Genomic DNA, 27,213 nt, shown 5'->3' with positions numbered 1-27,213 from the left:
AATGTTACTCAATTAACTTAATTTTTTTCATAAATAATAACGAGGCCTCCAGCCTGATGGGGAGGACTCTGTGTTTTTTTTTTTTTTGAGTCAAAAAGCAGAGACACTGGAAAAAGGTGAGCCCGTCCTCTCAAATCCCTCTCTCTCTCTCTCTCTGAGAATGAAAGATTCGTAGAAATCTGATCGGAGATTGTTGCGATGGCGGTGATCGTAGAGAAGAGTGTATGGGACGGTGTTTTGGAACTGACGAAGTCGGCTCAGGACAAGGGCAGCGATCCCTCGAATTGGGCGATTCAGCTCTCCACCATCCTTAACTCCGCCGGAGTTTCCATGCCCTCCACCGACCTCGCCAGCTTTCTCGTTTCTCACATTTGTTGGGACAATAACGCTCCGATTACCTGGAAGTTTCTCGACAAGGCCTTGACCATGAAAATCGTGCCTCCGATGCTCGTTCTCGCTCTTCTTTCTACTAGGTATTCGTTCTTATTTTCTCTTTATCAGTTAATTTATATCTAATGATTTCTATTTATATACACATTCTTCTTTGATTTTTGAAGGAATGACATACACTAGTTTTGTTGTCCAATTAATTTGGTTTTATCTAGGAAAAAAAAACTTTCCAAAAAAAAAAAGCTAACAGCTAATTTGGTGTAAAAAACCTACTAACAAAAAATCATAATTTTCGTTTGGTTTTATCTTTTTTGAGGTGGAAATAATTAAAAAATATATATTTTTTTGCGTGTGTTTATTTTTGTCAGATTAATTTTTTTTTTTTTATTTTCAAAAAGATTTGGAAAACAGATTGAAAATGAAACCAAACAGAGATATTTGAACCTTTTTGTTGTTGTTGTCGTCGTCGTCGTCTTTAACATGTGTTACATGGAATCATCTACTATTAATGCTATTTTAGATCTGTTCAGAGAGAAAGGGAAAGGAAGAGGAAATGGAAATAAAACTACTTGGTACTTATTATTATTTTTATGGGTGACCTGTCACGCCCTTACCCAATTAGGGTTTGGTATTTGACAACGGCACACACATGGGGGCTTAGCCCCACTAGTGTGCAAGGCTTTTGGGAAGGTATGTGCTCAATCTCATTTTCACAATAATCAAGACAATTAAGAGAAAATATGAACATATATATATATATTTTTTTATAACTTAGTGTCCAGCTCAATGGACTGACTAATCTGAGGACTAATCTCACCGTCCATTAGTGGGGGCTAATTAAAGCCGGGACAAAGTCCGGTATGGACTGCCTTAATCCTGAGACCATGGAGGGAGTACACACCCTCAAGCCCAGGCCTTGACCACTAAGCCAACCCCTTGGGATAACTAAAGTCTCAAACAACAGTTCATAAATTCAAATTAGGTGAGTGAGTGTAATATGCCAGATCATTCTATATTTAAAGTTCACAATTATCAAAAAAATTCATTTGTCACCATCGAAATAAATTAGAGTTCTCCAGTTTCATAATAACTAATTTCTCGACAAGGTAATTCAAATTAAAGTTTACTCTTAGCACTCCACCTTGAGAATAACTCCCGCAACTACTATTTCTATTCATCTGTAAAATAGAAGATGAAATTGGCTGCACAGCTCTGTCAGTAACTATCTACAACCACAACTAGTCATATCAACTATAGAAAGAGATTTCAATATGTAAGGTTTAATGGTGGAGATTTTTTATTTTATTTTATTTTATCGGCAACACCATGAATTTTATTGAAGAAAAGAAAATAAAATACAATAAAGGACAAGGAGTCGTCAAAGATCAAACATGAAGAACTGAAGTCACATCAAACAAAACTAAACAAAGATAAGAAACTATGTGTCACAAACGGCCATCCAATCTCTAGTGACCAAAAAATGCAGAGCGCCTTTAAATGGAGGGGACATAGATGGCCAAAAAGATGGCAAACTACGAACTTTATCCCACGTAGAATCCAAGTCCCCAAATTTGTCTTCAAAATTCCTTGCTTTTCTTTCCAGTCAAATGACGCAAAAAAATTGCATATACCACGCTAAGCCACAACGCTTTTGCCCTTTTCTTGCCACTAAAACCCCATAAATCAATTCCTAATAAAAAAATACCTAGAAATCAATTAAAAGCATGTGAATACTGGACATGGGAGCCACCCACAATAACTCTACCAAAAGAAAGAGATGGTGCCACAAACTCAACGCGATGGACAATGTAAGAAAAGGTGATTCAAAGATTCCTCATCTCTCTTACACATGATGCTCCATTGATGACAAAGACAATGATTGGGCCATCTTTTTTGAAAGGTATTGTTAGTCATAATACTCCCATGAGCCAACGACCACATAATAGAAATTTAATTTTGAGAGGCATAAACAATTTCCCCATTTTTTTTAGTGAGGGAGAAAGAAGGCACACTCGGTTTATCAATAATTTTGTCAACAAATGACTTACATGTAAATTCTCCTGAAGGATGAATGATCCAACCTGGTTAAGAAAATAGTAGTGATTTTTATAAACCGTTCTGAAAGAAGTAATTATTCGTTCAAGAGTTAAACATTTTGATCATAACCACATATAAGAAATTCATGCACTTATGTTGTCATTTTATGTAAAAAACAATCTAAATAAAACTAGTTTGATAACCATACAAGTTAAAGCTTTAGGGATTTGTTGTATGATAACTCAATAAACATGATAATTTTATGGTGGCTGGCTAGTTGATTCGATAAATTCAATTAATTCGATAATCCAATCAATTCAATACTCAATGGTTTGATACACACAGTCAAAACCACATTTAACTTTGTGGCCGAAGCCCAAAATAAATTACTTTTTGTGGACATATTTATCCCCATTTGTTTGCTCTTGATAAAATAAATGAATGTGCTATGAGCTTATATAAACTTTTCAATAGCAATGAAACAAGAATTCACAATAAATTTCAATTCTCGTACTTGATCCATATTAATATGAAACACATGAGAGTAACATGGCATCCATAAACACGGGCAACTATGTTACAATGACTGCGGTACAACTATCAGAAGCAGGTGCATTTTGGAGGTTGGACCCATACATATACTTGGAAAAAAAAGGTGGGGTTATATATATATATATATATTTTGATAACTCAGTATCTAGCTCATTGGATCGACTAATTTGGAGAACCAATCTCACTGCCTATTAGCGGGGGACCCAATTAAAGCCGGGGTATAGGCTCGTATGGACTAGCTCTAAGAAATTGTTTGTACCTAGGAAGCTTCGAACCTAAGATCTTCGAGGGAGTACACCCTGGGGCTCCAGGCCTTGACCACTAGGCCAACCCCTTGGGATTTATATTTTTATATATTTAATCCACTATGTGAGATAAAATGGTATTATAGGTAACATATAGTGTCCAAAGATTATTTTACTCATTTTATAGAAATTATACAACAATATATACATAAAATAATAACTCCAAGGGATTGACCGAGCAGTGAAGACTTGGGGATAAGATTCAAGGTCTCGAGTTTGAGTCTCCCAAGGGGCCATTGGAGGTTTGCTCGGTTATCTACTCCAGGGCTTCTAGGGATTAGTTCTTGGTTGTCCAAATGCAAGTTAACTCGGGTCCAATTGGACTGCGCTAGGCTAGGCAGGAGATACCTTGGATTATCCACACACACACAATTTTATTTTATTTTATATATATATACATATAATAATAGTGTGAAAATAAATATATAAGAATTATTTGATGAGAAGTATTGGATGTATATCTCACACCCTTGTTCAAGCGTTGGGTCCGATACGGGTGTTTGATTTATCTTGAAGAGTCCATATAACACAAAAGGTCAATATCATTTATTCGATGTTCTTATTATTCCTTTTTATTTTTTCTAAAGATGTTTTCATGCGAAGCATTTGATTAAAATACTACAGAAGTCCAAATCCGAGAGGCCAATGAGAAAAGAAAGTGTTTCCACTATGGCAAGATAGGACATCGGAAGAAGAAAGAAAGAGTTTCTTGCTTACTTTAGAGATAAGACTTTAGAAGGTTATTCGATATGTTCTTTACATAAACTAAATTGCTAGGTAATTCTGCGTAGAGATACAAATGACCGAGTAAAGGAAAAGTCACTGTAAGAAATAATGTATAGAGAAAGAGAGAATAAATTGTATGTATTATTATTGATTGATGTAATGTTATATCAATTACAATGATTCATGATTCCTATATATAGAAGAGGGTGAGTGTGTAGTAGGTAAGGAGTAGGTGAAGTGGAGGTGGTAGTGGTGTAGTGGGTTAGGTTTAGTGGAGTAGGTGAGGTGGTAGTGGTGTAGTGGGTTAGGTTTAGTGGAGTAGGTGAGGTGGTAGTGGTGGTAGGTTTATGGTAAATTCTAACAGCCCCCCGCAAACTCAAGGGGGATAGGAACTAACCAACTTGAGTTTGGAGAGAGTAACAAAACAAGAAAATACATAAAAATAAAAGAGGATAAGAGACACTGTATGGTCGTGTCAGACCATTGGTGAAGACACTGGATGGTGTCATAACGTTGTAGAGGACACTGTATGGGGGTGTCATAACGGTGTAGAGGACACTGGATGGCGGTGTCAGACCGATGTAGAAGACAGTTTATGGGGTCATGTCGGACCGTTGTAGCAGATAATGCTGTGACAGTTGTTGTGACAGTTTACGGAGTCTTGCTGGACCCTTGTAGAAACTAACCGGAATCAATGTCGGGACAGTTTACAGAGTCTTGTCGGACCCATAAAGGAGCTAACCGGAATCAATGTCGGGACAGTTTACAGAGTCTTGTCGGACCCATAAAGGAGCTAACCGGAATCAATGTCGGGACAGTTTACAGAGTCTTGTCGGACCCATGAAGGAGCTAACCGGAATCAATGTCGGGACAGTTTACAGAGTCTTGTCGGACCCTTAAAAAGTCGCACCCTCAAAAGGTGTGCCCAATCCATAAAAAGGCGTGCCATCAAAAAGCGTGCCCAATTCATAAAAAGATGTGCCATCAAAAGGCGTGCCATCAAAAGGCGCGCCCACTTCATCAAAAGACGTGCCCGACAGGAAGCGTCGAGCCATCAAAAGGGGCGCCTGACACGCGGCGATGCACGTGATTGACAGAGCGCGTGTCGGCCTCGTCGTCTCTGTCTTTATAAACCAAAGCGAAGTCTGAGGCTTGGAAGCATAACAAACCAGTTGAAACCTCTTCGTTCTCTGTAACATTCTGTAACCAACCCTTCTCTGAAACACTCAGCAACCCAAAAACATGGCTTCTTCTTCCCGTTCAGCTACCCAGAACATAGCCTCTTCTTCCCGTGGTCTGCTCACTCTCTTTCCCGACCTCAACGAGTCAACAAGAGAGATAACTGGTGCGGTGGCCTGTGAACCTCAACCAAACACCTCTGGTTTTGCTCCGTTGAACTTTCCGATGCGGTCGGTGGAGCAAAAAATGGCAGTGCAAACGGATATTGAAGCTAATCAGTATACATTGAAGTCCTGTGTTGAAACTATGACTGCGGTGACAAACTTGTCGAACCGGCTGCAGAGTAGGGCAAATGAGGTGCAGCAGTTAAACTCCCAGCTGGCTCTGCTCCAACGCATGTATAAGGATGCGCGAGCAGAGATAAGTGTGCTAAAGGCGGAAAATAAGGAGCTGAAGCGGAAGGCCACCGTTATGTTCCGATTTGGAGGTCCGCCATATGCTGTAGTGGAGGAGCAGGGTGGAGTGATCGTGCCCAGTGGAGTGGGAAACACGGAGGCAACACCGTCAAGGGCCGCCCAGGACGGAGGCAAGAAGAAAAGACCGGCGGAATAGGCGAAAAAGTGAGATCGGTGGGTGGCCGTCTGCAGAAAAGAAAACAAATCTTGTGGTTGTTTTTTTTTTTTTTTTTTTTTTTTTGGGTGTAAAATGGTGATCGGGGTGAGCCCCAACATGAATAAAATAAGGGAAGGTTTGGTGTGCAAATTTGTATTGTTTTTTTTTTTTTTTTTTTTTTTTATAAATATATATATATATATTCTATATATTCTAGTGGGATGAATGATGAGTTGTATGAAACGATGGGAACAAGTCCATGTGGGTTAGGGAATGACGATGATAATGTGTTGTGGGTGGTGGAAAAAGTAAAGTGAGAGAGAGACACACTGTAACATATTAACATAGTTTATCTTAGGTTTACCGGCACATTCCTTTTCTGAAGATATGCATTCCAGCTCAAACCACTTCAAATAATTCACAAATCTCATCATCACCTCACGTGATAAGAAGACAAATTTGCAGCTGTAACGCTGCCCAACGTGGGTGAACAGTTGGTTGATAAAAGTCCTTTGGTGAAGTGATGGCGAATCATCCTCACTCTTGAGCCCCTCCATTACACCAACTTTGGTACCGTTTACCTTGGAAGGGGCTTGTGCATTGGCCTTAACCTGCAAACCCCCAGTGGCAGCAGATTTTGATTTAATCCCTCGTGCATCCACATTTGCTGGAGGTCCTCCAAGCTTGCTGGATGTCTTGGCACCAGAATCGGGTGGAGGAGATGCAACTGGAAAAAATGCAGAAGTAGCGGCGGTAGCAACCATTATGAAAAATCTATCACCAAGCTGAGAAGAATCTGGAAGAGCACGGTAGAAAACGTCAGAAATTGGATGTTTTGGTGGCAGATTCGAAGCTGTCTGAGTGCGGAAAAGCAGTTGAGAATTGCGTGATTAGTGACGGTCGTTTGGTGGAGAACGGTGAATCAGAGACAACGTCTGCGAAACAGTGTGCATCTCCGACTTCAAATGTGACAAACGAGCCTGAGGTGGCTCAGAAATGCCCTAAGTTAGGCATGACTTCTGTGCGTGGAAGGAGGAGAGATATGGAAGACGCTGTGGCCATTCACCCCTTGCTTTGCCGCCGGAGTAGTCAGAATCCGGCGGATTTGCACTTTTTCGGCGTTTACGACGGCCACGGTTGCTCACATGTGGCGATGAAGTGCAAAGATCGATTGCACGAGATAGTGAGAGACGAGCTCGAAAGCCACGAAGAAGATTCGTGGAAGAAAATGATGGAGCGAAGTTTCTCTTCTTGCAGAGTTACGGCTGTGGAGAGTGGAAGGTATGTGTAGAAAATTCCAGCGGGCAGCAAAGGCAAAGGTGTCGGCCGGCTGCCCGCCGGTGAGAAAGAAATACAGGCTTAAATCTTATCGCTCTGATACCATGTAAGAAATAATGTATAGAGAAAGAGAGAATAAATTGTATGTATTATTATTGATTGATGTAATGTTATATCAATTACAATGATTCATGATTCCTATATATAGAAGAGGGTGAGTGTGTAGTAGGTAAGGAGTAGGTGAAGTGGAGGTGGTAGTGGTGTAGTGGGTTAGGTTTAGTGGAGTAGGTGAGGTGGTAGTGGTGTAGTGGGTTAGGTTTAGTGGAGTAGGTGAGGTGGTAGTGGTGGTAGGTTTATGGTAAATTCTAACAGTCACCCTATGCGTGTGAAATGGAACAAGTGTTGCTACATTAGATTGTTATTTGACATTTATGTGACAGTTGTAGTTAGGAACATTGTTTTTATCTCTTCATTATGCAATGGAAGATTTGATTAGTATTTGAGAAAGTCATTGGCTCCTTAGGCCTCGTTTGGGAATAGGCTAATTTAGTAACTCTTTGGCTATTTGGCTAAAATATGAGCTAAAAAAAATTAGTATGTTTGGGCTGACTTTTTAACTTTTTACGAAAAGATGTGCAAAAAGTAAAGAGAAAAGAGAATCTTTGACTTTTTGGTATGGATGGTTGGTTTTTTGGCTAATTTAGTAATTTTTTGACTTTTTGGCTAAAATGGAAGGTTCCCAAACGAGGCCTTACTATTAAACGCTTGCTTAATTAATTCTAGCATATTATTTGTTAAACTTGAATGTCAATATTAATCGTATTTGGGCATGGTGTGAATTCATGAATACCCAAAAGACTTCAAAATGATGAAAGTTCTTCTTACTTGTGACCATAATTGTCAAACTGGGGATTTGAATTGTGAATTGAAATGGCCTTATATCAAACATGAATTGGATTGAATCATGAATTGTATAGATTCGGTCACTTTTTCTAAATTACGTAGAAAAATATATTTGCAGACTTAAATATTAAATATTTAGACTTAAATCAATGAAAATTTGTTTTGAATGTTGAGCACGCGGTCTAATAGGTAAGAATTTAACACCGTTCCCTTGTAAGATCACCAACTTACCTTTCCCCTTTGGATATTACTTATCAATCATTCTTAATATAGAAAGAAATAAAGACAAACACTCGCCTCAAAGGGGGTTAAGAAACCTAAATCTCCAAACCTTTTAAAAAATATTACTTGATGCCTTAAAAAAAATGCATTTTATAAATGTAAGCAAGAAGGTTCGTCTCTCTCTCTCTCTCTCTCTCTCTCTCTCTCTCGGGTTTGTGCCTTTGAGGGTAATTAGGAGGGAGAAAGTGAAAGAATGTCATATAGTAACCTGAAATGCTGTAAAAAAGTTGTGTGATTCATTTTCTGACCATAAAAAATCAGAAAAAGAGGCTAAAAATCAATTTTGGTGAATTGATCAATTCACGATTCACCGATTTGGTTCATCAATTCACCAATTCAGCATTGATTGATAGCTATTTGTGATTCATGCGACTTGTTTCTATCGATTACCTATTGAATTGAATCGTACGATTCTAATATCAGAGCATGTGACAACTTAGACCTGGTCATATATGTGGGAATAGGATTTATAAGTTGGTTAAGGATAGACAATTAGTGTATTGGTTATAGAACCCTTTTTGACTTGTGAATCTTCTCTAGTGAGTAGGACCAAGCCACCTTTTGTTGGACATGGCGAAAGAGCTGTTGATCTATTAAGATTGATACACAGTGATGTATGCTGCCCATTGAATTCAGTTTGTAAGTCTGAAGTATTTGAAAAGTTGAATGAATTCTAAAATGAAGTAGAGAATTAGATCGGCAAAAGTATCAAAGATCTTCTATCAGATCGGATAGATGAATATTTGAACACTGAATTCCTAGATCATCTAAAAGAGAGTGATATTATATCTCGGTGATTGGTGTGTCCAAAAGGAGGAACTGATTATTGGATATGGTTTGATCAATGATGAGTTACCAGTGGTTCTCATCCGCCTATCAGGTGTGAGTGGGCTTGGCAGGTCCGGTATTCTGCACAAAGAATTTCAAATTGAGATGGTTGTGATGCTGACTTCCGACGCTCATAACTTCCATTCTGGTCAGTGGTCACCAATTTTTGGAGTATGTTGCCTTAATGTGTGTCATATATGGTAAGACTCTAAATTACCATGGTGCCTTGATATATAATTAGGTAGGACATGAATTGCAATGCTACTACTATTTGTATATCAAAATTATTTGGACGTCATACCATCTCACCAATCGTATGAAAAGCACAACCATGAGTTATATGATTCACTCGTGTAGATCTACTCGGCATGTATTCACCGAGGGTTGATGTTAAATCGAGAACCGGTCATCAATTACATCCAGACCTTGTTGGATTATAATGTGATCTGCAAAGCTGACCCAAAGTTTGGGATTGAAGTCTGGGTTCTGGTTCTTGTTCTTTTTCTGTTTGGGTCCAACTTGGTATGTCAACTAAGAGTTCACTTGTTTCTGTTTAACCTTGGAGTTTGTAGAGAATTAGTTCATATTTGCATTTCCCCTATAGTGCTTTCCACAAAGAATGAAATTGCTTTGCATATTGCCTATGATTGACAATTTCTTTGCTTGTTACAGGGTAATTCCAAGTCGACGGTCCCATCCTGCGGCTTACAGACTTTATTTGGAGCTCCTTAAGAGACATGCTTTTTCACTTGCATTTCAAATTAATTGTCCAAATTATGAAAAGTAAGTTCAATTTGAGTGTTGAATTTTAGTTTATTTGTTTCTGTTGACATTTACATCTCAAATTTTGTTTCAATTTTTTGTTCTTTATTTTACTATTTTCTGGAAGAACCTATTCATTGTGAGCAAGCACTGCTTAGCAGTAACTTTTAAATGATCTTGTGCATTATGTTGTATCTATAATCGCCATGAAGGCCTTATTGAATTGTATTATGGTTGGATTTGATCTTTTGCCATCCATTTCAGTTGTAACAAAGTCCAAGTGTGGAATGCTTTCTAAATATTGTATCACATTAAGTAATTCGAGATGATATTAAAAGGGCGTAGCAAAGGCATGTAGTCTGTCAGTATTTGAGAATCATCATATCCGAATCACCTACCTTTCTAAGGTGTTTTGTGCTTCCAGGAATTGTTGTAGAAAGCTAAGGGAGTGGAAGAACATAAAAACATTCCAGAATAACTTGCATTGGGCTGGAAGTTTGGGTGAGAATGAATTAGAGGGGACTGTTTGGACAATGGAACATCTGGGTGGGGTTATGGAGATTTTCCTTTTGAGTCCTGACTTGGGCCCAGTCTGCTGTTAGATTTGAATAGTAATGAAGGAGATAAACCATGCTGGGTAAGATGAAAAGCATGGTGTCCATACAGGAGCATGTGAAAAGATTGTGGAGTGAGTAGCTTGAACATTATGAAATTTTTTTTGAATAGATATTATGCGAAATGAGATGGAGATAGAAGAGAAGGAGATGTCATAAAGGCCTAGGGAGAAGATAGGATTGGATATTAAACAAAAAAAGAAAGATTAAACCAAGGTTCTGAAAAGCGGTTGCGGTCGCCGTAACGATGGCGGTGGCACGGTTGCGGTTGCGGAGTGTAAAGGCCGTAACGTAACGGTTGCGGTAACCGGAACCGTGAATTTTTTATTTTTTGCACAATTTGAAAAAAACTTATCGATACGCATATTTTTTTCCATGATCATATTTATTGGATTTAAAATAAATATTGATCAACTTTTGTAAATTTTTAAGTATGATCCAATATATTTCATATTTTTAAATCACTATAAACTGAGTTTTTTACATTTTATTTTAATAATTAATGACTTTATATTATACAAAAAATCAATCACTATTATATATAAGATAAACAATGACAAAAGTAAGAGAATAAATAAAAGCCGAATTATATATATATATATATATATATTTTAACCAAACAACCAAATAGATAATGACCACACTTATTATAATTATTATTATTATTTTTTTTTCAAATAATATATAGATAGACACATTTATTTTTTTTTCAAATAATATATAGATAGACACACACAAACAAAATGGTTGAGTGATAGCAGTTGAATAGAATAGCATAGGTCTTACAGTTTCAACAAATCAATAACATGTTCTTCATCTTCCCTCTTCTCTCTCTCTCTATCTCTTACTGCTCCATCTTTTCTCTTTATCTTCTCTCTTCTCCCTATCCCTCTTCCCCCATTTTCAGTTTTTTTTTTTGTGTGTTTTTTCGAAGAAGCAGTTTGAAACCGTTACGTAACGGTGCATAATAGGCTGTTACAGCTGTTACGGCTGTTACGGCACCGTTACGATTGCTACGGCAGTCGCTACGGCCAACACACCTGTGAATCTCAATCACACTGCAAAAGCGGCCGTAACGGGTGGCGGTAACTACCACAACCGTTACGTAACGGTTGCGGCCGCTTTTTAAAACCTTGGATTAAACAAACAAGAGGGAATTGCATATCATGCATTAAATGCACTTAGTTGCAAGAAACAGGGGCAAGGATGATTTTGGTGTGAGAATATTATGTTACTTATGGAAATATTAAATTGATTGTATTTCCTTATTAGTCGATTGATTGTGTAGATTGACAGTATTTCCTATTTCAGATTAGGGTTAGGATTGCTAGTTATATTGGCTGTAAGCTTTGTATTAAATACAATGGAATATACAGAAAACATTTCGAAATCTTATGTGGTATCAGAGCCGTGTATGAAACCCTAGCGTTGTTGATTGTTGGTTCTTGCCGGAATTAGGCTCATCTAGCATTGGAATCATTGTACCTCAGCCTTTGGTTGGTCCATCTGATTCGCGCATTTGGGTCGCACCTCTTTATCGCATGTGTGACTTGCGTGAGTGACCCATTTGGTTTGAACCTCTTCGTCACTCCTCTGACTCACGTGGGTGACCCATCGTGATTAACTCTGCTTCTCTGGTTCTCTGTGTTGGAACTTCTAGTTCTCTGGAAGCTCTGTTACTGGTTGTTTCGTCTCTCTCGTTCGACCCATTTGACTATTTCATCTGGATCAACTAGGTTGAAAGAACGAAGATTCAGTTGCGATGCTTCTCTGTAACGATTTCACTCTCTTCTTGGTTCTCTAATTTCGTGGGTCTCAATCTCTCTCTCTCTCTCTCTGAGGTTGGGTCTCGACTTCTCTGGTAGTTGACCCATTTGATATTAGTTTACTGATATGATACTTTAGACCCAAAACTCTTCTGGTTATTACATTGTGGTTTTGGATTTAGGGTTTATTACACTTGAACCCTTAGTTTTCTGGTTATTATGATGTCTCTGGTCTCTGATGAGTGTGCCTTCTGCCATCAGAGGGGCCATTGGAAGTATCACTATCCCAAGAAGGGACGTTTGCTTGCCTCTTTTTTTCAGCAGTCTCAGAACTAATTCTAGGCTCCTCCCACTACTTGTATTGCATCTGCTTCGGCTCCGGATCCTGACCTGGCTTCCTTGAGTGCTCAAATTAGTCAGCTTCAGCATATACTGTCTACCTCCCAACCATCCCCATCCGCCTCTATTGTCTCTTCTCTTCATTCAGATTTGTTTGGGTCTTCTTCAGATATTTCTTCGTCTGTTTGGAATTTTTTACTCTGATGTCTCTCATCATATGACTCCTTATCTCTCCTTACTTCAAATTGTACTACTCCTTCCTTTCCTATTACTGTTAATGCTGCTAATGGGTCTGGTATGTCTGTTTTATCTGTTGGGTCTGTCCTACCATCTGCTATGTTTGTTGTGTCTATTCCATCTATCCTTTATGTTCCTCAGTTATCTGTCAGTTTATTATCTATCAGTCAGCTTGATGCATCTGGTGTTGATGTTATCTTTTCTTCTTCTATCTGTTCTGTGTAGAATCGGATGTCTAAACAACAGATTGGGACCGACCATAAAGTTGGAGACCTCTATGTGGTGGAGAGCTTGCATCTGCCTATGGCAACCTCTCTGACTGTCTTTTCCTCTTTTCAGTTAGATTCTATGTCTAGTCCTTTCTACTTGTGGCATTCTAGATTAGGCATTTGTCTGCTGATCGCTCACGGTCTTTAGCTCAGTCTGGTATATTGGGTAAAGTTTCTCCTAGTAAACTTAGTGAATGTTAGGGGTGTAAACTTGCCAAAATGGCAGTCTTACCTTTTCATAAAATTACTTTTATATCTGATACACCATTTTCTTTAGTTCATACTGATGTTTAGGGCCCTTATCCTGTTCTCACCAAACAGGGTTTTGCATACTATGTGTCATTTGTTAATGACTACACCCGTTATACTTGGGTTTATCTTATGACTCATAAGTCTGACTTCTACCAGATATACCGTACTTTCTAGTCTATGGTTACTACACAGTTTGGGTCTACTATTAAATTGTTGCGGTCTGACTTAGGCGGGGAATACTTTAAAATTGAATTCTGTGAATATTTGGCCAAATTAGATACCATTCACCAAACTTCTTGTACTGATACACCTGCCCAAAATGGTCGAGCTGAACGTAAACACTGTCATCTCCTTGAGACAGCTAGGTGTCTCCTTTTCTCTTGCCTCCGTTCCGGCTCCGTTTTGGGGTGTTCTCAACCGTATGCCTACACTCCTTTCTGGTCGATCTCCTTATGAGGCTCTGTTTTCTCAACTTCCTAATTATTCCCTCTTTCGTGTATTTGGGTTTATTTGTTTTGTCCTTTTACCTCATAAAGATAGGACCAAACTTAGTGCCCGGTCTGTCCTATGTGTCTTTTTGGGTTATAGTCTTACTCAGAAAGGTTATCGTTGTTATGACTCTGTTTCCTGTCGCCTTTATATCTCCCTCCATATTGCCTTTCTCAAACGTCTACCTTACTTTCAGCTTCCTTCTCTCACCGCCCCAGTTTCCAAAGAGGATTTGGTTCATATTGATCCGTTTCCTTCTGAGGTTCGTCTGATGAGTACATTTCCATAGTCCCTTCTGAGGTTGTTCTATTTTCTCCTCCTGTTTCACCTCTAGCAGTTTCTCCTTCGATTTTTTCTCCTCTTCCGTTAGTTTATTCTTGTTGCAAGGCTCCTCCTCCACCGGTTGTCTTTGCCCTTGCTGCTTATCCTCCTGCTTTTGACGACTCTGATCGTGCTACACACCGATATCCTACTTTAGCGCGTCATCCTCCAAATAGATTGGGTTGGTCTAATATTTATTTTTTTGCTTCTTATTGTACTTTTTTGTCTGCTATTCATTCTTTTTCAGAACCTCAGTCTTATAAGGAGGCATGTCAGGATCCTCATTAGGTTCAAGCTATGGAGGATGAGTTGTCTGCTTTACAAAAAACTAGTACTTGAGAGTTGGTTCCTTTGCTTGTTGGTAAGAATCTGGTTGGTTGCAAATGGGTCTACAAAGTCAAGATTTATTCTGATGGTTCTCTTGAGCGCTACAAAGCTTGTCTGGTTGCCAAAGGTTTCTCACAGGAGTATGGTATTGATTTTGTGGAGACCTTTACTCCTGTTGCCAAGATGACTATTGTCCGTATTTTAATCTTTGTTGCTGCTGTTCATTCTTGGCCTTTTTATCAGGTGGACGTTAAGAACGCTTTTCTTAATGGCCATCTCACAGAGAAGGTTTACATGCGTCCTCCCTTTGGCCTTCACCATTCCTCTAGACAGATTTGTCGCCTTCGGCATGCTCTGTATGGTCTGAAGTAGTCTCATCGTGCTTGGTATGATCGCTTTCAGATTGTTGTTATTGTGCTTGGGTTTCATCCTTGTGCTTAGGACTCTGCTTTATTTCTTCTGCACACCTCTGTTGGATTTGTTGCCTTATTACTGTATATGGATGATATGATCGTCATTGGCTCTGACTTTTTTGTTATCTCTGAGATCAAGCGGCATCTTTTCTGCACCTTTGGAATGAAGGATCTGGGTACCTTACGATATTTTCTTGGTATTGAGGTAGCTTTTTGTTCCAAGGGCTATTTTCTATCTCAGGCCAAGTATACCAATGAGGTTATTCATCGTGCCGATCTTACTGACACTAAGATTTCTGATACCCCCATTGAGCTTAATGTGAAGCTCACAACTACTGATTGTGTTCTTCTAGATGATCCTACTTTATATTGAGAGCTCGTAGGTTGCTTAGTCTATCTGACGGTTATTCGCCTTGATCTTGCTTATGTTGTTTATGTGGTTAGTCAGTTCGTTTTTGTTCCTCGTTCTACCCATTGGGCTCTTTTGGTTCGGATTCTTCGCTATCTCTGGTGTACTATATTTTAGGGTTTACTGTTGTCTTCAACTTCCACTTTGGACTTGGTGGCTTATGCGGATTCGATTGGGCTGGTGATGTCATTGATCGCAAGTCCACTTCTAGCTTCTGCATGTTTCTTGGTGATTCCTTGATTTCTTGGAAGAGCAAGAAACAGACTGTTGTTACGGGTTCCACTGTCGAGGCTGAGTACCGTACTATGGCTCATGCCACTGCTGAGATTGTTTGGCTATATTGTCTCTTGACTGATTTGAGTGTGCCTCAGTCTTCTCCCACCTCCCTTTACTGTGACAACTGCATTGCTATTCAGATTACACATGACACTGTCTTTCATGAGCGGATGAAGCACATTGAGATTGATTGTTATTTTATTTACCAGCATCTGCAGTCTGGCTCCATTTTGCTTCCTTTCATCTCTTCGGTCTTGCAACTTGTTGATTTCTTTACGAAGACTCACACTATTGCTCGCTTTTAGTTTCTTCTTAACAAACTCTCAGTGTTTTTTGCTAAAACATCTTGAGTTTGAGTGGGAGTGTGAGAACATTATGTTACTTATGGAAATATTAGATTGATTGTGTAGATTGATTGTGTTTCGTTATTAGTCGATTGATTGTGTAGATTGACAGTATTTTCTATTTCAGATTAGGGTTAGGATTGCTATATATATTGGCTGTAAGCTTTGCATTAAATACAATTGAATATACATAAAACATTTAGAAATCTTACATCTGGAACAGAAACGTCATCCCCAGTGGTGATTCTTGCAACCAAGGAATGACATTTAAAGTATGTTCCTTTTTTTTTTCCCTACCCAACAAGGGTTTGATGATGTGAACCCTGGCATTGCTTCAACATAATGCAAAAACGTGCAGTCGGCCATAGTTAAAATCTCTGCTTGTTTTACCCAGCAAATTGTTGATGTAAATGCTTAGGGTTGCTTTATCTTTGTAGTTGATCTTAGTTTATTTTGAGATGGTGCTGTTCATTCAACTTGTTCATAATTCATGTGTTCCATGTTTAAGGAAAGAAAAGTGATGAGCTATTTCTTGCCAAGCAAACGTATATGTGTTGCAGAAAATATGATTTTCATGTCTTTAATTAAAGAATAGTATCAAAAGAAATATCAGTTGACATTCATGTAGTACATGGTCTTAAATGGGCTGTGTGATTGATCTGTGTATACTTGGTAAAAAAATGGATTAGAGCTCTGTTGTCAGGGAAGACTGCTACAACGGATTTTGAGTCTACCTGGAAAAATGACATGTAATAATCTAAAGGTTGGGCCTAATTTGTCTCAAATAGAAAACTCAGTGAAAGTCCGAATCATCTTTCTGTTGGCCCTGCTATCATCATGGAAGGCATCTCTTGTTACGCTGAAGGATTGAGTTTATTCTTTGTCATTTCTAATCAGTTGAGTCAGGTTAGGTTAGGGGCCAGGTTAACCTTTCAGACCATTACGCATTGGTTTTCATCTCATTTCCCCATGCCCGAAGGGCAGGCACACATTAGGACAAGTGGGGGACGGACTATAGGAAAATTATTGTTTTGACCTTTGATTTGACAAGTTTTTACCAGAAGGTGCTAATTTGCCTTCACTGATTTTGTCTCAAAGCGGTGGCAAGAATGGTATTTTATCCCTTATCATTGATTGCTTCTTCTCTTTTTCTGTTTATGCATTTAATAAATCAATTAAAAGAAACTTCATTGAACAGTTTTGCTGTATAATGGTTATTATATTTGACTTTTCCGTAAAATACAGTAATCAAATCATCGCAAGTAACGGTCAAAATTTTATCTTTCGTGTAATCGACAATGTTTGGTCAATTTGATTCAAGTTACTTTAACCGACAGTTATAAACTTTTTTAAAGTGGCAGTACTCATTTTTTTTCATTATTGCAGATTTTTGTGATTAAGATGATGACAAAATGATATGGTGTTCAAATCTTGTTTCTATAACATGTTTGTGTCAATTAAAAAATAACTGTAAATATGTTTACTACATAGCCATTCCTCCTTAACTATAGTAGGAACACGTTTTAAATGCTGGATTGGTTTCCATTTTTTTTAAGTGTTATTGTTTGGTTTCACTTTTCAGTATTCACTTTTCGGAAAATTGAAGTTTTTTATTTCCGTATTTTTTTTTTTCACTGAATTTTTTTGATATTTTAAGCAATTTAATAATTTTTTAGGTACACCTAATATAAATACACTTAAAAAGAATAATATTTGTGAAATATGTCTTTAAAAAATTTACTAAATACCAAAAATACAAAAATACAAAAAAAAAGTGCAAAAATTTAGTACATTTTCGTATTCTTGTGTATTTATTGATTTTTTAAAATATTTTTTTTATAAATATTTATTTTTTAGATACATAGAAGCAAGGTGTATCTAAAAAAATAAAAAAATTATTTAAAATTTAAAACATATTCACTAAAAACAAAAACATACGAAAAACAAAAAACTCAATTTCTAGAAAATTGAAACCAAACACAGTTGGTTTAGAACTCTCCATAGAATTGAACTTGGAGTATTTAATGGAGTTCAAAATAACTAATAATAGAACAATTTTAAGTTATTAAATGAATAAGGGTTTAGCACATTTTTATTATTAACTCAATTTGTAAATTTTAGTTCTAGCTAAGATTTTACCTCCACTGAACAAAAATCTTGGGTTCCTCCCCCCTCCCCCCCCTCTCGTTATCTGTCACCTGGACCAAAACAAATTCATGAGATACATCCTGCCTCCACCATCCAAAAGGAGAATACCTATTCTGCATGGGTAAAAATTTTATGGGGTAAATTTTTTTATTTTGGTTGCTTGAATATTGAGTAGTCACTTTCAAGAGAATTTGAATATTATTATTGTTTGTTCAGTTACGTGCACATAAAGCTCCAGCGCAACCTTACCACTGCTGAAGAAAATAAATATGTCAGGAATTCTGTCTAACATAATTAGACTGAAGGAACAATTTGTTTCATGGTAGAATGACTCTTTGATCATGTAATATACTCAGTAACTGACCCACCTGCACCATCTAATCAGTAGGGTCATCTTTGCTTGTTTTTAATAAATGACTTTCTTCAATTTTTCATCAGCTTTTTTTTTATCAACGGGGATTTCTTTAGTTCTAGATCAAGTGGTGGGAATATGAAATGATTAACATACTTACTATGGTTTTTGCAGGATCATGAGATCAATAGACGACGTTCTTCATCTTTCCCAGATATTTGCCATTCAGGCATCTGAACCTGGGCTACTTGTAGTTGAATTTATCTTTTCAATTGTATGGCAGTTACTTGATGCATCACTAGATGATGAAGGATTGCTGGAATTTACACCAGAAAAGAAGCCTAGGTGGCCAACTGGGACACAAGATATGGAAATTGACAGTCATGATAGCTTCAATGAGAATAGAATGGAACGCCATGAGGGAATGCACAAAATTAATACAGTAATGGCTGTTGAGATAATTGGAGAATTTTTCAAGAATAAAGTGACTTCTAAGATTCTTTACTTGGCACGTCGAAACATGTAAGAATTATATATATTCTTTTGTTCTTTTAAGCTTCTGGTGCTAATTTAAATTTGTCGTTACGTGAGTGAAAATGAAACAATTTCTTTGGTAGCTTTTGGACTACAGTCTGGTTAGTCTGAATTTTTGAGTGGATTTGCAGTAGCGATTGCATTATTGGGTGGAAGCTAATTCATGCTTTGTTCTCTTTCCCCTCTTAGGTCCTCACACTGGGGATGTGTCACTCAGCATGTGCAACTGCTTGCTTCAAACTCATCAGCATTGAGAAATTCAAAAGATATTACTCCTGAGGCTCTTCTGCAGTTAACTTCCGATAAACGTAGAGTTCTGTCCCGTGAATGCAAAACAAGCTTGCAGAACCAGTTTCATGCAGTAATATCTGGGTCACTTGTATCTTCAGCTGGTCAATGTCATGGCACTAGTCAATCTGCACTTTGGCTTCCTTTTGACCTGTTTCTGGAAGATACTATGGATGGATCACAAGTGACAGCTACGAGTGCTGTTGAAACTCTTACTGGTATAAGACATTTCTTGCACTTCATGTTCAAATTATGTGTTTGTAAGAAAGAAGATGCAACTTTAGTTCTCCCGAACTATATTGTTTGTATATTAGTGCTGCAGGTTTAGTGAAGGCTCTTCAGGCTGTCAATCAAACTACTTGGCATGATACATTTCTTGGCCTATGGATTGCCGCTCTACGACTTGTTCAGAGGGTGAGAACTCATGAAAACTTTATTCAAGCAATCCTTTTATTTAAGGTCAAATACTTTTGGACGATGGGATACACAAAACCTCCTAGGAACATTAGGGGCAAGTGTTTGCTTTTACTTCCCACTTCACTAAGAAGTTTGACAATATTTCAAATTTTAGCAAAACTGAGTAATTTGTTTTAGTTGTGACCTCTTAAGTATTCTTTCAGTTTAATTTGGCTTGGTCTTATTGATTTCATTGTGAGTTTAACTAGGATTGAAAAAATTTGATGAACCAAGACTAGTGCCTTGATAGTAGGCCGTCTATATATGGTATGAGGAATACTTCAAAACTGGAAAATTGGCATATGCCAAAGGATCTTGTCTACTTACTTCATATGTGTCTACTGAGATCGTGTGGGAGTTATAAATTAAACTGCATGTCATGAAAGATTCATGCAAGGATTGGCTTGAAATGATTCCGTTCTAATTTTTCTATATACTTGTGACTAGATTCTAGTCATGTGATGCCTGATTTAGATTTTCTGTTTTTCATAATGTGAGACTCATGCAATCCAAGTGTTTAGAAATTTGTGCTCACATTCCTTATTATTCCTCTCTTTTCTTGGTTCTTTTTAGGATAGGGATCCCAGTGAAGGTCCTGTACCTCGTCTAGATACGGGCTTGTGCATGTTATTGTCTATTACAATACTTGCAATTTTGAATATTATTGAGGAGGAGGAAACTGCCTTGATTAAAGAAGCTGAGTGTGGTGCCACCAGTCAAAGGAAAGAGAAACATGTTTCAGGAAAGCGTCGCAGGGATTTAATTTCCAGCCTACAGCAATTGAATGATTTTGAAAGTTTGTTGACTCCGCCTTTACCCGTAATTTCAGTAGCCAACCAGGCTGCTGCCAAAGCAATGATGTTTCTTTCAGGCATAACAGTTGGGAGTGGATACCTTGACGGGGTGAGCTTGAATGACATGCCAGTGAATTGTTGTGAGTTTCAATTATCCTTCATTATGACTTCCTGGAATTGAAGTTCTTAAAGTTTTGATACCATGTTAAGGTGTTAGGGAATGGATCCAACAATGTACATCAGGCTCTTAGAGCATCTCCAACGGCCTCCCTTAAACCCATTTTTTAGCTATCTTGGAGTGCTTCTCTTCAAAAATCAAGCTCCACTTCAAAAAAGCGTTCCAGCAGCTTTGGTTCCCTATTTTGGGGAATTTTTACAATAGCTCTCTAAATCCCCAAAACTATAAAAGCATTTTCTTAAAAAAAATTTACGACCATGTTAAATCAAGTAATTAGATTTTTACATTTTAAATTAAGAAGAAAGAATATTTAAATGGAATAGAGAAAGAATAGAGATCATTCTTAGATATGCTAGTTCAAAAAGTGGCCCTCTAGAGTAGAGAACTTGCTTTTTAGCTAAATTTGGAGAAAGAAAAGGGAGTGGTGTTGGAGTTGCTCTTACAAACTGATTCCATCCAACTCCTACGTGGGCCCTCTATGAGGGCAATCCTTGCATGTTGCTACATGAGATTTTCTCGTCATATAAGTCTCCTTGATTTAGAGCCTCTTAAACTTCTTTCATGCAATTGGACCTTACATTTATGGGTTTTCGAAAGGAATTGAATGGGCAATTAACTTTTTATAATTAATTGATAATGTTGGCTTTGCAAAGTGGTGTTGCTTTCACATCACTGTTGTTTTCCAACTTTTCATTTGGTGGTAGCACAAAACACAAAAATTAAAAAAGAAAAAGAAAAAAAGGATAGTTCCGTTTAGAATAATTTTTACTTGTTCTTGAATTCATTTTTCAATTTTCCATTCATTATTTTCTCAGTTCACTTCAGCTGCTTCTGTCTTAGAATATCACTATTTTATTTTACCTGCATATTCATCCGTTTTGTTTTTTCTTTGTTTTTGGCTCAACATGTGTGTGTGCCTAGCTGAAGCTTGGTTAAGCTATGTTTTCTATTTTCTATTGGGTGTGGATATTCATTTTCAATCTCTAGAAACTTCTAAGTAGTTTAAATTCACTTTGCAGCTGGAAACATGAGGCATCTGATTGTTGAGGCATGTATTGCCAGAAATCTTTTGGACACATCTGCGTATTTATGGCCTAGCTATGTAAAAGGCCGCAGCAACCAAATAACTCGTAGTGTTTCTGGTCAAATACCCGGTTGGTCATCATTGATGAAGGGGTCCCCTCTATCACCTCCAATGGTAAATGCGTTGGTTTCAACTCCAGCTTCAAGGTATGCTGACACTTGTAATTTCTAAAGATTTTTGACTTTTGACCTAGGTTTCTTTACCCTGGTTAACCTATCTCAGTACCCATTCTCAAAGAGACATTTCCTTTTGATTCCAATCCTGGAGGACCTTAAAATTCATTTGATTGGTTATCTGCACAATTATTTGATTGATGGAATTTTAGTTCAAGAAATTTTCCTGTCCATTAGGTCTATTTCTGCTGACTGGTCCAACAATCCCATTTCATTTCGGTTCCCAACTATATGTTAGTTCCACCTTAATAGTTCCATAGCAGGACGGTTCAGGAAAAAGATAATCCAATAAAGCCCTTTTCATGTAACTGGAGGTATTTTGGTTGGAACTGATGTCATGCAGAATCTTATTTTATGCACTTGTAGTTTCTATTTGTGGTGTGAGTGGCATATTACTAACTTCGTATTGCATTCATTTTTTGTCATGGTGAATTACCATCTGCGGAATAATGTACTATGTCCTATTCATATCTACATTTGCATTGAAAAGGGCATAGCACCATGTTCATGATGTGTTCATTTTGTTGAAAAAACCATAACATTTCCTTTTAAAAAAAGAAAAAGAAACTGTAGCCTGGTCTTCAGAAAAAACCTTTTCTTTGCTGAAGCCAAGTATATCAGATGCTGTTTTTTTTTCTTTGGATATTGACTAGTTGTATGGGAACTGAATTTTAGCTTTTGGATTTAATGAAAGCTTAGCAGAAATAGAGAAAATATATGAGATTGCTGTCAATGGTTCAGATGATGAGAAGATATCTGCTGCTACAATTCTCTGTGGGGCGTCCTTGATACGTGGTTGGAATATACAGGTAGTGTAATGAATACTGTTGTAATCATCCTGAAGTATCATGTTACAGTAGACTACTCAATCACCATCTTGTTTATTTGCAGTCACTTCTCTTTTCCCCTTTTATTTAAAGTGTATTTTTGTCTATGTTTGCAGGAACATACTGTTCTTTTGATTATAAAATTGCTGTCACCTCCAGTTCCTGCAAATTGTTCTGGGAATGAGAGCCATTTGATAGGCTATGCTCCATTTCTGAATGTTCTTCTTGTTGGAATATCATCTGCTGATTGTGTTCAGATTTTTTCCTTACATGGCGTGGTAGGTTGAACTTCATTAACCGTGATTTCTTCTGAATTTTTATCTAGGCTATTTGTTTAAAAGACTACATAATTTTTGAAGACCAGTAGTAGGTGATGTTTTTTTCCTCATAGTCAAGGTATGCAAAGAATTTAATAAAATACATTTTCCTTGTGTTTTTTTACGAATAGAGTAGGAAGTTTCATTCCTTACGATATGTGAAAGGAATTGGACAAAATTATTTGACAGTTGTGCACAAAAAGAAACTATACAAGAAATGTGCCTCTCATTTAAGGAGTGAAAAATTGATTACATGTACATTTTCTCATGGAAGTTATGAGATGTATCAAAGCCCAAAATGGAACCGAAAGCATAGAGATATGAAAGGAATTCTGCCTTCACTTCGGCATTGATCTGATGTTGTTTAATTGCCACTCCAGGTTCCTCAACTTGCCGGCACATTAATGCCCATCTGTGAGGTCTTTGGATCATGTGCACCCAAGGTCTCTTGCACTCTTGCAACAGGGGAAGAAATTTCTTCCCATGCTGTGTTCTCCAATGCATTTACTCTGCTGCTGAAGCTATGGAGGTTTGATCGTCCACCTCTTGAACATGTTAAAGGAGATGTTGCTCCTGTGGGATCCCAACTCACTCCAGAATACCTATTATTGGTGCGCAACTCACAGTTAGCATCATACACAATCACACCTAAGGATCAACATAAAAGCAAGAGACTGTCAAAATTTTCAAGTCCATATTCGACAGAACCATTATTCATGGATGCTTTTCCAAAATTAAAACGCTGGCACCGGAAGAATCAAGAATGCATTGCTTCAACCCTCTCTGGTCTTCTACAAGGCAGCTCTGTTCATCAGATTGTGGAAGGGCTCTTGAACATGATGTTCAGAAAAGTAAATAGAGGTGGTCATCCCACGACTTCTACGACTTCTGGAAGTAGTAACTCATCTGGGTCTGTGTCGGAAGATGCCTCCCTTCGACTTAAATTACCTGCTTGGGACATTCTTGAAGCTGTCCCCTTCGTGCTAGATGCTGCTTTGACAGCCTGTGCCCATGGAAGATTGTCTCCTCGTGAACTGGCGACGGGTTAGTCCAATTTATTATCTTGATTACATAACAATATTCTACTTGCGCGATCATTTTAATAATGTCAGTGTCATTTATAGGTCATAGGTCCAAGCTAGATCCCTCAGGTTCATTCTGGCCTTCATATGTATGCGTGACATGTTTTTTTTTTTTGGCCTTCAAATGTCTTCACCAGAAACATTGTAATGCATACAATAGATTGTAAACTGCTTTTTACAGTCTGCCAACAAAAAACTTTATACTCGTTCAAACTGCGAGAGGTATGGTTACTATGAATAAGATGCACACACACAAAAAGTTTTTTTTTGGCTTCGCCTTTTAGGGTCGATGAGTAGTACTACTCAGGCTAGCTGCCTGATGAGTATGCCTGCAACAGAGTCTGCTCACTGTAAAATAAAACTTTTTTTCCCTAGAAGTTTGTGTTGTTTAGCCTACTTTGTCTAACAAGTAATTTTCTGCTCTAACCTCATCCAACTTATGTGAGTTATACACTGGTGTTTACATGTTGCTAAAAATCTTATTGCCTGTTTCTGTCTCAGGTCTCAAAGATCTTGCTGATTTTCTTCCTGCATCCATGGCTACTATTGTAAGTTACTTTTCAGCTGAAGTAACTCGGGGTATTTGGAAGCCTGCTTCTATGAATGGTACTGATTGGCCAAGCCCTGCTGCAAATTTAGCCATCGTTGAGCAACAGATAAAAAAAATCTTAGCGTGCACTGGTGTTGATGTCCCAAGTCTGGCTGCAGGTATCATCTTGTAATAGTTACTATTTTTGACACCCTCAACCCTCAAAATATTTTTGGACGAAAAGAGAACAAAAACTTCAAACAGTTCTTTTCAATTAAATATTTTAGAGATTTTATATTTACACAGGAAAAATCACAGCTAGTTGAAGCTGGAAACATGGCTGCTTACATATACTGTAGAAAATTGGAATATATATATCGGTATCGGTGATATGGTCATAGATTGGCTGATATCGGACAATATCAACCTATCTATCAACGGTATCGGAACTCCAAAATCTGTTACGTAATGTGTGATACGTTATGTAACGGATGAGATTTGAAACCTTGCTTGTTCTTGTATTTATTGAATTAGAGGTAAAACTTGTTTTGTTGCAGGTGGAAGCTCTCCAGCTACGCTGCCTTTACCTTTGGCTGCCATTGTAAGCCTCACAATAACCTATAAATTAGACAGGACCACCGAACGTTTGCTATTTCTGATTGGCCCGGCTTTGGATACCCTTGCATCTAGTTGCCCTTGGCCGTGTTTGCCCATCATAGCCTCCTTGTGGGCTCAGAAAGTAAAACGTTGGAGCGACTTTCTTATTTTCTCTGCATCCCGTACTGTCTTCCACCACAATAGCGACACAGTAGATCAGCTCCTAAGACTCTGCTTCACATGCACACTTGGCCTAAATTCCACTCCCAGCTTGAGCAACGGTGGTGTGGGTGCCCTTCTAGGTCATGGATTTGGGTCTCATTTCTCCGGTGGGATTTCTCCGGTTGCCCCCGGAATACTCTACTTACGAGTTCACCGGTCTGTCAAAAACCTCATGTTCATGACAGAGGAAATCGTTTCCCTTCTAATGCGTTCTGTTAAAGATATTGCAAGTTGTGGGTTACCTACAGAGAAAATGGATAAGTTGAAGAAAGCAAAGTATGGGATGAGATATGGTCAGGTGTCACTCGCCGCAGCGATGGTGCGTGTCAAGCTTGCCGCTGCCCTAGGAGCTTCGTTAGTTTGGATAACCGGTGGATTAAGTTTGGTTCAATCTTTAATCAAGGAAACTTTGCCATCTTGGTTTATATCGGTTCATCAGACAGAGACCGATGGGGGGGAATCCAGTGGGATGGTTCCTATGCTAAGAGGTTGTGCTCTTGCATACTTTGCAGTGCTTTCGGGGGCATTTGCTTGGGGAGTGGACTCATCATCACCAGCATCTAAGTATCGGCGAATTGTTCTTGGGGCCCATTTAGAATTCCTAGCCAGCGCGCTCAATGGGAAAATATCACTCGGTTGTGATAGCGTGACGTGGCGGGCCTACGTGTCGGGGTTTGTGAGCTTGATGGTGGGATGTACACCGATGTGGATGCTCGAGGTGGATGTTGATGTATTGAACAGAGTGAGCAAAGGATTGGTAAAGTTGAATGAGGCAGAACTGGCTCTTGCACTGCTCGGCATTAGTGGCATCGGTGCAATGGGTGCAGCTGCTGAATTGATTATCAAAAATGAGTTATGAATTTTCTCAGACAATTTTTAAGCATGGAAAGTAGCATTTTTAAGGTACAAAATTTTGTATTGCATGAGGTTAGGGATATATAGACTTATGTTTAGTTATCAGTTAGGTCCCACTTAATTAAAGCACAGATCAAAAAGAGAAAAAGAATTGGTGTATGGTTTTTGGAGCCTCTGTGCTCTTTGTAAATACAGCTTTGCTTGAAACTGTTTTGTAAAGTGGAAATTGTGGAATAGATTAGGTGATTCTGTAACCTTTTTAAGTTGGCACTGAAATTTTAAACAGGGTCTTAGAAATCTGTTTATATAAAATGCTTTCGGCCTTGTTTTTTTTGTTTTTTAGAAAAAAATGAAAATTAATTTGATAAAAATAAATATTAAAAAAATATTTTTAAATTTAAAAAAAAATATTACTGGCCTTTGAAAAAATTAAATTATGTAAGAATGATAAATGTTTGTTATTATTTTTATTTCTTTCAGTAAATTAATTTTTACCTTGTTAAAAAAAAATTAAAATAAATTTCTGAAAACCAAATCATACATTATATTTGTTTGCACTTGTCAATCTCTCAAAGTTGGGATGAGCTGATGATGTATTTGGTAATTTGCACATTCAATATCCTTCAAGGTTGGGATTTGAAATGTATGTGTAATAAAATAGTGGGGGTGATGTAAAATAAGATGTTTGTATTTGGATATGATGTAAAAGTGAGATATTTGTATTTAAAGTATGTGAGATGTAATGTTTCTTTGTGATAATTAAAGGGTTGATTTGTATATGATTCACCCATGTGTGTCACATTTGTGCTTAGAAGGTCAATTGACTTGTGTTTTCTCTTGTGTGACTTACCTCCTTTGTGATTGGAA

General features: G+C 37.9%; 1 protein-coding gene across 1 annotated transcript; it reads left to right on the top strand.

Annotated features, from left to right (window-relative positions):
* LOC114290696 (mediator of RNA polymerase II transcription subunit 33B) lies at positions 1-26,658 on the top strand. The gene is made up of 12 exons (XM_028234639.2): positions 1-473; positions 9,765-9,875; positions 18,585-18,932; positions 19,134-19,450; positions 19,555-19,646; positions 20,262-20,622; positions 21,680-21,890; positions 22,612-22,726; positions 22,861-23,022; positions 23,442-24,105; positions 24,645-24,851; positions 25,230-26,658. The coding sequence occupies exons 1-12, from the start codon at positions 199-201 to the stop codon at positions 26,348-26,350; spliced, it is 3,984 nt and encodes a 1,327-aa protein (XP_028090440.1). The 5' UTR covers positions 1-198; the 3' UTR covers positions 26,351-26,658.
* Positions 26,659-27,213: the final 555 nt, after the last annotated feature.

The sequence above is a fragment of the Camellia sinensis genome, chromosome 12, assembly GCF_055761805.1.
Source record: "Camellia sinensis isolate YWXY chromosome 12, ASM5576180v1, whole genome shotgun sequence".
NCBI lineage: Eukaryota > Viridiplantae > Streptophyta > Magnoliopsida > Ericales > Theaceae > Camellia > Camellia sinensis.
The sequence above is the reverse complement of the archived record's forward strand: the minus strand, read 5'-3'. Positions and strand labels throughout refer to the sequence as shown.